The sequence below is a fragment of the Rhinopithecus roxellana genome, chromosome 21, assembly GCF_007565055.1.
Source record: "Rhinopithecus roxellana isolate Shanxi Qingling chromosome 21, ASM756505v1, whole genome shotgun sequence".
Classification (NCBI taxonomy): domain Eukaryota; kingdom Metazoa; phylum Chordata; class Mammalia; order Primates; family Cercopithecidae; genus Rhinopithecus; species Rhinopithecus roxellana.
In genome coordinates, this window is record NC_044569.1 from 61,659,422 (window position 1) to 61,673,005 (window position 13,584).

General features: G+C 44.9%; 1 protein-coding gene across 5 annotated transcripts in view; it reads right to left on the minus strand.

The window, feature by feature from the left end:
* Positions 1-10,984, minus strand: part of FECH (ferrochelatase) — a 37,636-nt gene extending 26,652 nt beyond the window's left edge. For 2 of the 5 annotated variants that reach the window (XM_030925975.1, XM_010374684.2), the window contains exons 1-2: positions 10,786-10,947; positions 4,015-4,141 (exon numbers count right to left, since the gene is read on the minus strand). In XM_030925975.1, coding sequence (XP_030781835.1) covers positions 4,015-4,141; positions 10,786-10,852 — 194 coding nt within the window. In that variant the 5' untranslated portion in view covers positions 10,853-10,947. Of the gene's footprint in view, positions 1-4,014; positions 4,142-10,112; positions 10,223-10,785 lie in introns of all 5 variants that reach the window. The other 3 variants (XM_030925976.1, XM_010374683.2, XM_010374685.2) reach the window with 3 other exon arrangements.
* Positions 10,985-13,584: the final 2,600 nt, after the last annotated feature.

Genomic DNA, 13,584 nt, shown 5'->3' on the forward strand with positions numbered 1-13,584 from the left:
CTCAGCACTACTGACGTTTGGGGCTGGAGAGTCCTTTGTTGTAGAGGACTGTACTGTGCAACGCGGGAGGCTTAACAACATACCTGGCCTCTACCTATAGATGACAACAGCACACACCCCACCCCAGTGTGACAACCAAAAATGTCTCCAGACATTGCCAAATTTGTCCCAGGAGGCAAAAATGACCCCTTCCCCCTACTGAGAATCACTGTCTTAGAGGAAGAGGGCTTCATCCCCTTTTAAAAAACCAAGCAACTGCAGTGAAGATGTGGTTGTTATATAACTCTTCCATGCTCGAGTCCTACGACTGCATTAACAGGGGTGTGTTGAGTTTTCTTTCCTTGATATCTGAAAATTCCAGATGCATTATTTTGTGATATTCCTTTAATCTTTCTACTTAGACCACCAGTCTTCTCCTGGGATCCTGTCTTTCGCCCTCAAAATCTGTGACTCACAATAAATTAAGTGCATTTCCCATGGATTGCTGCCAGTTAACAGATTACTGGTTAAAAAACCTCAGGCTAAAAGACTTACCCAAGCCACAGACAGTATCAGTGTGCAAACGGGATTTAGAGCTGTTTTTCATCTATAACACCTGAGCTCAGAACAAGAGTGGCTTTAAAGGGGATGCTACTCTGCCCTGCTCATGGTTTTGCAAACCCATGTTGATCTTACACATTAAAGAGATGCACACGACTTGAAAATACCTAAATACACATGCACTTAATTCAAAACTGTGTTGTGCATGATGAATAGCGCATTAGTAAGTCCTAGTCTGACACCCCTCTATTCTAGAATGTGAAGTGAAAGCTTTAGTCAAGGGCCTCCATCTCCTCTCCTTCCAGACAGAACACACCTGAGACCAAGGTCTGAACGTTCATGTTCCGTTTGTTTGAACATAAAATTGTATACAGCAAAATACATTTAAAATTTCTCACTTGGAAAGGTTTCAACATTTTGCCATTTTTATATCCCAGGACTCTCAAAATACAAGGTTTTTCCTTGAAATATTAAATGTACGTAACAGAAACTTAAGCTTGTCAATTCATAAACAATAATTCTATTCTACTCTATATGGTCAGCCTCAAGAAAAAGTAATAAGATCCTAGCTCTTCACTGAACCTCTAAGACATGATTGGCCTGTGGGTCTATGATGCCTCTAGAACAGAATTTGGTGAACTATAGCTCAGGCACTAAATCTGTGTACACACATACACCCCTACTGCCTGCTTTTGTAAAGAAAGTTTTACTGGAACACAGCTCCCCTTATTGTTTATGTAATATCTGTGGCTGCTCTCACATTTCAACAGCAGAGTTGAATAGCAGCAAAAGAGAGAGTTTGGCCTACAAAGCCTGAAAAATTTACTGCCTAACCCTTTACAGAACGAATCTGTCAACCCCAGCCTAGTGTAGTGTCTACCCTAGTACTGCAATCTAGTCCAGCCCAAGCATTAAGCAGCACAATGCCTTCATAATGTCTGCCATCAGAATAATCCACAAAGACACACTCATTGCTTCACCATTTCTAATATTAAAAAACTAGAAATCACCTACACGACCCATAATGTTGGACAGGGTAGTTTATGACTTAATAAAATACTCTTCAGTTACTAAAATACTATAGACAAATATTTATATGATGATAAATAAAAAGAGGGCATTATAAATATATGATGTACAGTATGGTCACATCTTGCTAAATACATACAGAGTGAATCTTAATAGTCATACAGACAAAATTGGCCTGGCTGGTCGTTCACACCTGTAATCCCAGCACTCTGGAAGGTTGAGGCAGGAGGACTGCTTGACCCCAACAGTTCAAGACAAGCCTGAGCAACACAGTAAGACCCCGTCTCTATTTTTTTTTTTTAAGAAGACAGAGACAAAATATTGGGTGGTAAGACCTTTCATAATGTTTAAAGTATTTTTTTCCCTATCTATATTCTCTAAAATGATCCCATGTATTTTATATAAATATGATCTAAAGTTACCTAGTAGAATTTAAAGATTTTCATTTAATTTTAATAATATTAAGGCTACTTATATTAATGAGTTGCCACTAGAATAACACACAAATGAAATAATTTTTCTTCCAAGATTCCATATTGAATCAGTTCTTCAGTTTCTATCAAATCCCAACCCTCAGTACCTATGGCTGAAGTGGGGAGAGGGGCTGGGACGGGCAAGGAGAAATGGAATGGGCCTGCTTGGCAGGCTGCAAGATGAAGAAGGTATCCAATGCCCATCCCCAAGTAACCTCAGGTTACACAGCAATCAATCATCATACTCATGATCATACACCAAAAAATAATAAACACACAATAAGAAAATTTTGGTTTTGGCCAGGCACGGTGGCTCGTGGCTCATGCCTGTAATACCAGCACTTTGGGAGGCCACAGCAGGAGAACTGTTGGAAGCCAAGAGTTCAAAACCAACCTAGGCAGCAAAGTAAGACCCCATCTTTACAAGAAAAAAAATTTTTTTAATTAGCTGGGTGTGGTGGTGTGCACCTGTAGTCCTAGCTACTCAGCAGGCTGAGACAGGAGGATCGCCTAAGCCCAGGAGTTCAAGGATGCAGTGAGCCATGATCACACCACTGCACTACAGCCTGGGTAACAGTGCAACACTTCTTCTCAAAATAAAAACGGTGGCTCACGCCTGTAATCCCAGCACTTTGGGAGGCCAAAGCAGGTGGATCACTTGAAATTAGGAGTTCGAGAGCAGCATGGCCAACATGGTGAAACCCCATCTCTACTAAAAATACAAAATTACTGGGTGTGGTGGCACACACCTGTAATCCCAATTACTTGGGAGGCTGAGACAGGAGAATTGCTTGAACCTGGCAGGTGTAGGCTGCAGTGAGAAAAGATCAAGACACTGCACTCCAGCGCCTGGGTGAAACAGCAAGACTCCCTCTCAAAAAAAAAAAAAAAAAAAAAATATATATATATATATATATATGACTGGGTGTGGTGGCTCACGCCTGTAATCCCAGCACTTTGGAAGGCCGAGGTGGGCGGATCACTTGAAGTCAGAAGTTCGAGACCAGCCTGGCCAACATAGTGAATTCCCATCTCTACAAAAAATACAAAAATTAGCCGGGTATGGTGGTGTGTGCCTGTAATCCCCGCTACTCAGGAGGCTGAGACATGAGAATTGCTTGAACCCAGGAGGTGGAGGTTGCAGTGAGCTGAGATTGTGCCACTGCACTCCAGCCTAGGTGACAGAGTGAGACTCTCTCAAAAAAATAAAAAAGTATATATATATATACACACACACACACACACACACACTCATACTTGTATAATTTTCATCAAACAATGTGTGATCTAGGAGAAAGGTCATGGAGTTAAATAGGTCCTAGCTACTTTATCTTACTCTGCCTGATATTAAAGGGTGCTGTTTCTACGTACTCATCTTGATAACTTCCCTTTATAGAGTCTTCTGTTGACTCTGTACAGAGGAAGACTTGGGAGCAGTTGTGACTTCTGCTACTAAAGAGGACCCTTGCAACAATGCCATGCCTGCTGCCAGCCACCAGCAACAGAAGAGGTGAGGTATGAAATGAGTACTTCACTTCTTTAATAGATGATAAATCATATTACTTCCTTTATAATTATGTTCAACAATACTCTAGTTTCCTATAGAAATTCTTGGTAGATCAGTTATTCGTTATCCTGTACAGAACATACATTTCATAGGCATAATTATGTTAGGTTCATAAATACATTTCCAGCATATATAATTTGTGTTATGTGACATATTCCAGAACCAAATTCTTAACACAATTTGCAGACTGTTTGTACTCAACTGTGTCTTTTAACAATAGCCCTGTTGCGGGGAAAGATCCAGTGGGGAAGGAGGGTGTAAAATCTGCTAGGAAGCCAAGAAAATAGCACACCGCTCCTTCCACACTGGCTTTTCCCAGCACCTTTCCTCCTAGGCAGCTTGGGTCTACTGGTGTCTGCGTCGATAAAGAGAAATCCTTATTTGCATCTGATGTTAGACTCATACCTCTTCTGCGGCTGAACTTGAGGTTTGGCATGCTGGGCATGCTGGGCTGTTTCTGTGGCGGCGGCTGCTGCAGCTGCACCTGACTTCCACCTCCATGGCTGACAGACCCTCCAGCTGCTGGATGCCACTGTGACAAAATTAAAGTGCTTGCATGAAATCTAGCTGGAAAGTAATTTCTTCTGAAGAGGTCCTCAGAGCATAATTCCTGGATTTAAAATTTAAAGAGATGTGATGGCAGAAATGATTTTCCTAGCATTTCTCTGCAGGCAGGTAAAGGCACTTAAGGCCTGTCCAAGGGGATGAGGTGGAGGGTCGCTCCCCTAGGATGGCCGATGAGAGCCTGCAGGGAAGCATTTTAGAAACTACACACACCTCCTCTCCCCACCTCGGCTGCAGATGTTGATACAATCCCTCACAAGAAGCCCTGCCTGAGACCAACATGACTGACAGTAGCGTGCTGCTCCTGTGGAAGGACAAGGGGCTGCAGAAAAGGTGAAAAGCCGCCAATTTCAGGAGTGGTAACTGGGCCAGTTTTCAAATAGCTGCAGTTCTTCGGAAAGTACTGGTGCTGAGGACCCAGAACTGCCCTTGAACCTTGACAAGGGGCCTCTGCTTCCTAGGGCCTGTTCTAGCCCTCCTCCCACTGCACCCCACCCCGCGGGGTATGCAGTCTCTACCACCAAGGAGACATGCCCCGCCAGGAGTCCACATCCCACGTACCAGACCAGGCTCCCAGCACCCCAGGATTCCCTGTCCCCCAACCTCCACACCCACTCCCAGGGTCGGTGCAGGCATCTTTTCTGGATCCATCCTCCTGAGGGAGGTTGTGCCATCAGTGTAGCAAGTCTTGACCTGAATGGTGGCCAAGGGATAGCCGTTTGCAGGAGCAAGAGTGGAACCGGGCATGCAGACCAGAGAATCCATCCAAGCCGTGGGCGAGACTCCTCACAAGGCCAGAAAGAGCTGGCAGCAGGAAGAGAAGCAGGAAAGTGTATGAATCAGAGGCAACTCTCCAAAGGCCTCTACATTTCTGCAGGAGCTCAGAGAGTTCAAGAGCTCACCCTTCCAGGTCGTGATCAAGGTCTATTTGTCAATGTAGGAGGACAGAACATATTTCCCAGTTTGGTAGCTTGCGATATCCCACATACCATATATGTGCCTTCAAGTATACCCTTGTCCTGGGCCCCACAGGAGGTGGCAGTGGGCCTGAAGAACCCACCTGAATTGAGGAGTCCATGTGCCATACTCAGCTGTCATATGAAGAGTACTGGTCCTTAAACATCCAGGGAAATGAAACTGAAGCCATAGAGGATGTACTGAAGACGGCCATGTGAGAGGGCGGTTACTATGGCGCCTGGTGCTATGCACATGACCTCTTCCCCATTCTCAAACCCGTCGGTTATAAATCAGCTTGCCGTCAGTCTCCTTCTGCCCTCCTCCTCCTAACAGGCAAAGGTGCCCTGAGGAGGAATTTAGGCTGTGGGTCAAGCAGCTCTGACTCTGAATTCAGCTCTGCCACTTACTAGCAATGTGACCTGGGGCCAGGTCTTCCTGAGCCTGAGTGTCCCCATCTGTAAAATGACACCTTGCTACAGGGATTCTTGTAAGGAGGAGAGTAGAGGAGTGAAGCGCTCTGCAGCATCCACCATGTGATTAGTGCTGGCGTTAGTTTCAATTGTCAGTTTCTAGAGAATGGGAACTATACCTGCTCTGATGTTATCACCTACCATGTCTGTAAAATAGAAGAGAATGATATCTCCAGGCCATTAGATTTCCAACTATCCAGATTGTGCACATTCCCAGCAGAGCCAATTATGTGAGCTTATGCTGAATAATCTTTACCAACTCAAAGTGGAAGTGCAAAGATTCCATAAAGAATTTCAATTCCATCTGGTTTGAGTTAGTGTTTAAAAAAAAAAGAAAGAAATTCCAAGGCTCAAACCAACTCACATCTCCTTTTTTACATAAGTTTAATTCTGAACATCATCATGGGATTTAACCAGGTTCCTAATCATGCTGTAATGTCCCTAATTCCTTATATGAGTGAGACTGTATCAGATTCCATGGGATATGAGAACAAAACCTTGGCATTCCACAATTTGACTGCTGGTACAAGTTTAGCATCCCATATGTGAAAATCGAAAATCCAAAATGCTCCAAAACCCGAAACTTTTTGAGCGCTGACATGACACTCAAAGAAAATGCTCATTGGAGCATTTTGAATTTTAGATTTTCAGATTTGGAATGCTCGATTGGTAAGTATATTCCAAAACCTAAAAAAATCTGAAATCCAAAACACCTCTGGTCCCAAGCATTCAGGATAAGGGGTACTCCACCTGTAATAAAATGACATTTCCTCCTTCAAACCTAAAAAAAGGAAGGAGTTCCAGGTGTGGTGCCTCACACCTGTAATCCCAGCACTTTGGGAGGCTGAGGTGGGAGGATCGCTTGAGCCCAGCCATTTGGGGGCAACTTGCACAACATAGCAAGACCCTCGTTTCTACAAAAAAATTAAGGAGTTAAAAAAAAAAAGAAAGGCCGGGCACAGTGGCTCACACCTGTAATCCAGCACTTTGGGAGGCCGAGGCGAGTGGATCACAAGGCCAGGAGATTGAGACCATCCTGGCTAACACAGTGAAACCCTGTCTCTACTAAAAATACAAAAAAAAAAAAAAAAAAAAAAAAATTAGCTTGGCATAGTGGCAGGTGCCTGTAGTCCCAGCTACTCGGGAGGCTGAGGCAGGAGAATGGCATGAACCCAGGAGGCAGAGCTTGCAGTGAGCTGAGATCGCACCACTACACTCCAGCCTAGGTGACAGAGCAGGACTCCGTCTCAAAAAAAAAAAAAAAAAAGAAGGAAGCGGTGGGTGAGGGACTAGATTTTCCAACTAGTAGATGAGGATTTCCTAGTAAAATCTGGGAGCTAATAGCTTTTCAAGCAGCTTAACTATTACCATGTCCTACTTGCAAAATTATTTTCTCCATGGTTCACCAGATTCTCAGAGAGGAGAATGATATTGCTACCAAGGGACCCTTTCCACTCAGGTGAGTTAATACACTCACCCTTCAAGGACTCATCTAAAACACTCCTCTCTCCTAATGATCTGAAGATTCTAGAGAAATGAAGAGTGTCTCCTACCAAACAATTAGCATTTGTCCATGCTAAAGGAGTTTAAAGCAAACATTCAAAGGGCCAACTGAGACTCTGGAAAAGACTCAGCTCACAGTTGAAGAGAATCTGATGGCACAGGCAGCATTGCATGGCGTAGAGAGTACGTGTTCGGAAACCAGAGAGATCTGGGCAGAAATCCCACACAGGACCAAGAGGCTGTATGGCTGGGCCTGGGCAACTCACTGAGATGCTGCGAGTCTCACTTTTCTCATCTGCAAAATAGCGATAAGGCTACTTCTGCAGGGCTTCTGTGAAGATAAGAGGGAAAAATATGTCCAGCCCCAACAGCAATGCCTTGCCACACTGCATGTGGTTAAGCAAAGGGGTGAAGAATATCCAATAGTACAGACTTGCCCATTTATGAGCTAAGACCAAGTAATTCTGCCCCTCCTCCTTACATGGATAACTGTTCTACCTTTAGAAGGCCTACAAACAGGCCGGGCATGGGGGCTCACACCTCTAATCCCAGCACTTTGGGAGCCTGAGGCAGGGGGACTGCTTGGGCCCAGGAGTTTGAGACTAGCCTGGGCCATGTGAAGAGACCCTATCTCTATTTTTTTTTTTATTAAAAAAAAGAAAAAAAGAAAGCCTACAAAAAAAAAAAAAAAAGAAAAGAAAGCCTACAAACAATAAAAATGATCAAACCAAGAGCTAAGCAGCAAAACAGAAGATGACATAAGAAAACAAAACTTCACCAGGTGCAGCGGCTCACGCCTGTAATCCCAGCACTTTGGGAGGCCGAGGCGGGCAGATTACAGGTCAGGAGATTGAGACCATCCTGGCTAACACAGTGAAACCCATCTCTACTAAAAATACAAAAAATTAGCCGGGTGTGGTGGCGCACGCCTGTAGTCCCAACTACTTGGGAGACTGAGGCAGGAGAATCCCTCGAACCTGGGAGGCAGAGGCTGCAGTGAGCCAAAATCACGCCACTGTACTCCAGCCTGTCCACAGAGCCAGACTCCATCTCAAGAAAAAAAAAAAGAAAAAAAAAAAAAAAAAACTTCATAACTCCTGCAGTGGTGAACACCTGTAGTCACAGCTACTTGGAAGGTTGAGGCAGGAGGCTCACTTGAGCTCAGGAGTTCAAGACCAGCCTAGGCAACAGAGTGAGCCCCGGTCTCAAAAAAAAAAAAAAAAAAACTTCTCTCAAAAAACAAACTTCATAATTCCTGGACAAATCCAATAGGTGATCATTCAAAAGTATACCCATGACTTAAGAAGTTCGTAAGTTAATAAGTATCAAGTGGTTCTTCAAAACCAAATTAACATTTTGGATCCTTGCAGGTGAGGCAGAAGAGAGTAAAAGGCGAGGTACACAAGTACTGAAATCTGTGATGGCCCTTTTCTATCACACAGGAGATGAAGATTACTTCAAAAGTACTTATAAAATATGCACCATTTTGCCGGGCGCGGTGGCTCAAGCCTGTAATCCCAGCACTTTGGGAGGCCGAGACGGGCGGATCATGAGGTCAGGAGATCGAGACCATCCTGGCTAATACTGGTGAAACCCCGTCTCTACTAAAAAATACAAAAAACTAGCCGGGCGACGAGGCGGGCGCCTGTAGTCCCAGCTACTCGGGAGGCTGAGACAGGAGAATGGCGTGAACCCGGGAGGCGGAGCTTGCAGTGAGCTGAGAGCCGGCCACTGTACTCCAGCCTGGGCAGCAGAGCAAGACTCCGTCTCAAAAAAAAAAAAAAAAAAATATGCACCATTTTTAAAATTAACAACAGAAATAAGGTTCTATATTGTAACTATCAATAAACATAGTGGGTGCTTCAAAATATTGGTTAGCTGCTGATATGGAGCCAAAATGTTCTAATGTCTTTTATGTAAACCCTAAAACTCTTATTATCCTAGAATTTTTTTTCTAATTACATAAGACAATATATGCTCAGCGAAAAAAAAAAAAAAGTTTGGAAGGCCAGGCACACCAGATCATGCCTGTAATCCCAGCTACCAGGGAGGCTGAGGTGGGAGGATCACTTGATCCCAGGATTTCAAGGCTGCAGTGAACTATGATGGCACCACTGTATACCAGCCTGGACGACAGAGCAACACTCCATCTCTTAAAAAACAAAACAAAACAAAACAAAACACGTTTAAAGTTTGGAAAGAAAAAGGCACCAAGAAAAAAAATAATTCATATAGATAGCTAAACAGACAGACAGATAATATATGGCCCACCCCAGGAAGCTTATTAATTCTGTAATACGCTAGACACATAAAGTATAAAACTTTGCTTTTCCACTTTTACTGTCAGAACTCATTTTCAGAAATACTCCTCAATGTTTTCTCACACAGAAGTTGATTTTTTCCTATCAACCAAAATGATGATTATAACTACACCTTCAAATCAAAGTCTGTAACACAAATAGACTCCAAACCTACTTCTGCTAGAGTTTTTGAATCCTTCCACTTTTAATCTAGACTACAAATAATTTAAAGTTCACGTATTGTTCCATGACCTCAAATCTAAGGCCTGTCAGACTTCATTTGCCACAGGAAAGGTCAATGAAAGAAAAGATTAGTTCAATACTTCTTTCAGCCCCACGACTGGCACTGTGCTGCCTCTTCTTAAAAAACAATGTCCTTTGTCCCCCAGTGCCTTTAGTGAGCTAGCCTCATTGTACACCGGGTCCTTATTATGTTCCTAACAAAGCCACCTCTAATGAGATATGGAGGTTTAGAGGGGATTCTCTCCACTCCAAGTCGGTGTCAGACTGATGAACTTCCTAGAAAAATATGTCCGGTCTGTGTCCAGTCACCGTTCAGATGATGCGTTAAATAAGCATCTTATTTGTGGCAGCCTTCTACATGAATGGCTAGACATTTTGAAGATGCCTGTGTACCTACTGTGTGCCAGGCAAGGTGTTCATGTTCAAGGCAAGCCTTAAAAAAATTAGGATTTCAATGTACATTTACCAAAGCTCTGGCGAAGTTAGGTGCCTTGTTCAAGGTGTCACGGTTGGAAATGCTGTCCCAGCCAGGTGGGTGAGACCCACAGTCCCATCAGCTCATCCTGTGGTCACAACCTATTCACGGTTTGCATCAGAAACATGGGAGGCTGTTCCTGGGTCTCACATGTTCTCCAAATATCTCTAGAAAACACCGGCCCAGGCTGCCCCACGGTGGGTCCTGCTGCCAAGGAGAAGTGGGCATAGAGGGACCAAGGGCCATGGGCTTTCCTCAGCAGGGAAGGAAATGCAGAGCAGATGTCCATGGTGGTGATGATGACGATGCCTTCCTTACTGTCCTCTACGGCAGGCCCATAACATACCTTCCCTGGTCTGGTTATTACAAGTGACAATAACCAAGGCTCTAGGAAATTCCAGCCACGGCTCCAAGCCACCCAGCCGACCGATGGGACTTGAACCTGCGCCTCCTGGATCCAGGCGCCCTCCCTGCGGCCCCCTGAGCCCTGAGTGCTGCCCTCACCCCTCCCTTCTCCGCAAAGCCCCTCGCCCAGTTGCTCGCAGCGCCCCCACGGCCGATCCCGAAATCCCCCGGGCGCGAGGGCCCCGGCGCCAGCTGCCCGCTCTGCCTACGCCGTCTCAGGGACCCTGGCCCTGGCGGCCGCCGCGACAGACCCACTTACGCGGATCGCGGAGCAGGACGCCCGCGGCGCGCAGGGCCGCAGCCATGTTTGCGCCGAGTGAAGGCATTGCCCGGGCAGCCTCGGCCCGAGTCCGGCCTCCTCCTGCGTTGGCGCGCCCAGGTGTCCGCCCAGCAGCGGCCGAGCGGGGCAGCGCTCCCCACGCGCGTCCCCAACCCCCTGACCTCGCGCCCTCCCGGCGCGCCCCTTCATTCGCTGCCGGGCCGGGGCGGGGCCTCAGAGGCGAGGCCAGGCGGGGACACGCCCCTCGCGGAGAGCCCGCCCCAGCTGGGCGCTGCTCCCTGCGTGAAAATGGGCCTGGAGGCTGAGCTAGAAGCCCACTCCCCACCACCATCGCAGGTCACTGCAAAACCTGCTGGACTCGTATTTGCGCTGGACGGGTGCCCTGGTTGCATCTGCCAAGCTAGCCAACTCAGGATCCTCAGCCATGACTCAGCAAATAACTTTTTTTGACGTTTCCTTTACTATTATTTAGATATAAGGATGCTTTTGCCTCAGTTCTCCAGTTTTCCTGCCTAGTCACAGCACACGTGTGCAAATCCTGTTTTGTTTTGCTTTATTTTCAGAATAGAAAAAGGGATTATTCAGTTTATCTGCACCCTCTCTGTGTAGCAGAATTTGACAGGTGAGACTCACAGAAGAGCATTAGGAAAACTGAAGGCCAGCCTGGCAAGTGCATTTCTTGGAGGGACGGTATGATGAGGTTTGTCTGTATCATATCCGCGCACCTTCCCAGTTTAACCACCTGCCCTGCCCCTAAGGTCGCACACTGAGACCACAGGGAGGAACAGGTGCACATTTCATTCCTACACCTCCGCCAGCCCACCCTGCCCATATATGTTCAATGCATTGTGGAGTAGGAAACCAGCCCTTGGTACAGAAAGGTCTCAGGCATCGGTATTCATTGAACAAATATTGAGCACATACTATGTGCATTGGGAAAACAGTAGTGAATAGAGCAGACGGGGGTTTACATGGGGTTAGAGGAGACACAGAAATTAATCACAATATGTAGTATTTTGAATGATGGAGCCCTTCCACAGCCTCCCCTCTTCTTTTTCCTTCTCAGGACAAAAGAAGAATGAAGCAAGCTAAAAGAGATGGGGTAGCGTGGGGGAAGGGACTAATGCAATTTGAAGCAGGTGGGTCAGAGTTCACACACATTCCAGCAAAGGCCTTATACACATTTGAGCGAAGGTGGCAAGCCATATGGAACACTCAGGGAAGATGGAGTCCAGATTCAGCTGAAACCCAGTTTTCTGTAGCTTAAATATGTGCTACTGATGGAATTAGTTTATTTCTTATTCAAGTTGGTCCTCCTGATGGTTATAAGGCCAATGCAAACTGTCAAATTAAATGGATAGCCTTTCATATTACCTACTTGATCTTCATATCCAAGCGGATGTCCTGAGAAAAGCACAGTAAAACCTGATCCAGGTATCAACTCACCTTCCTTATATGTGTAGCTAATTCTCTACCCTCATAACAAAAATTAGAGTCTTCTTAAGTTGCCCTTTAAAGATGTAATCTTCATGGATAATATACTTCTCTACTTACAATCTGAACCCATTTTGTTGTTGTTGTTGTTGTTTGTTTTGTATTTCTAGTAGAGACAGAGTTTTGTCATGTTGGTCAGGCTGGTCTTGAACTGCTGACCTCAGGTGATCCACCCACCTCGGCCTCCCAAAGTGCTGAGATTACAGGCGTGAGTCACTGTGCGCGGCCTGAACCCATTTCTTCTAAAGAAACTAAATTAAAAGGCTTCTCATATTGCAATAGTGTGTTGCCAGAAGTGTAGACAAGGCCAGAGAATAAAATGGCTAGGGGTGTTAGACGTCTGAGCTATGAAGGCTCTTCTTGTCCCCTCTGGGAGGCCCTGGAGAAGTCATCCCTTCCATCCAGGGTGCTGGGCCCCTCCTGCTGGGTGCAGATAAGGGGGCCTCTGGTCCCTCCCAGGCAAACGCTGATGATTAGTGACAAGGCGTAAAGATGCCAAGTCTCACCAGTACAAAATCAATGGCTGGTGCAGGTTAAATTTGTTTCTGTCCAGAAATGATAAAGGAACTAGCAAAACATACTTTATTAAATATTTTAATGAATCAGCATCATTTCATTTCTTTTATTCACATCTTATACTTTCATTTTTACTGACTTCCATTTTTTATTTTTTCATTAATTATTATTATTATTATTTTTTTTTTGAGAGGGAGTCTCACCCTGTTGCTCAGGCTGGAGTGCAATGGCGTGATCTCGGCTCACTGCAACCTCTGCCTACTACGTTCAAGTGATTCTCCTGCCTCAGCCCCCCGAGTAGCTGGGATTACAGGTGCCTTTATGACTTTTAAAAACTCATTAAAGATTCCTCATGTATAAAACCTCCTGGTGGCACATATGAAGAACTCATAGGTAATAACTGAAAACAGAACTTCCTCCTTTTTCCCCAACAGAGAGTACCATAACAATTGTTATTCCAAATCTATGGCTTATTTCTTACAAACATTGAATATAACAGCTCTCCAGTAAGTAAATTTTTATGTTCTTATGCAGTGAAAGCAGATAAAATGTGCTTTATGTTGGTCCTTTTCAAAACTGGTAGAAAACAGTCCTTAACCCAGAAATTGTGAACTCTAAATACAGGCTTACCAGAAAAGCCCTTGAAAGGCTAAAGAAATTTGCAGAACCATATGACATATATAATATGAATTTTTTCTAACAACATATTTTTAACAAAATTACACACCAATTCCATTAGCAAACAGAAGGCTAAAAAGGCACAGTGTC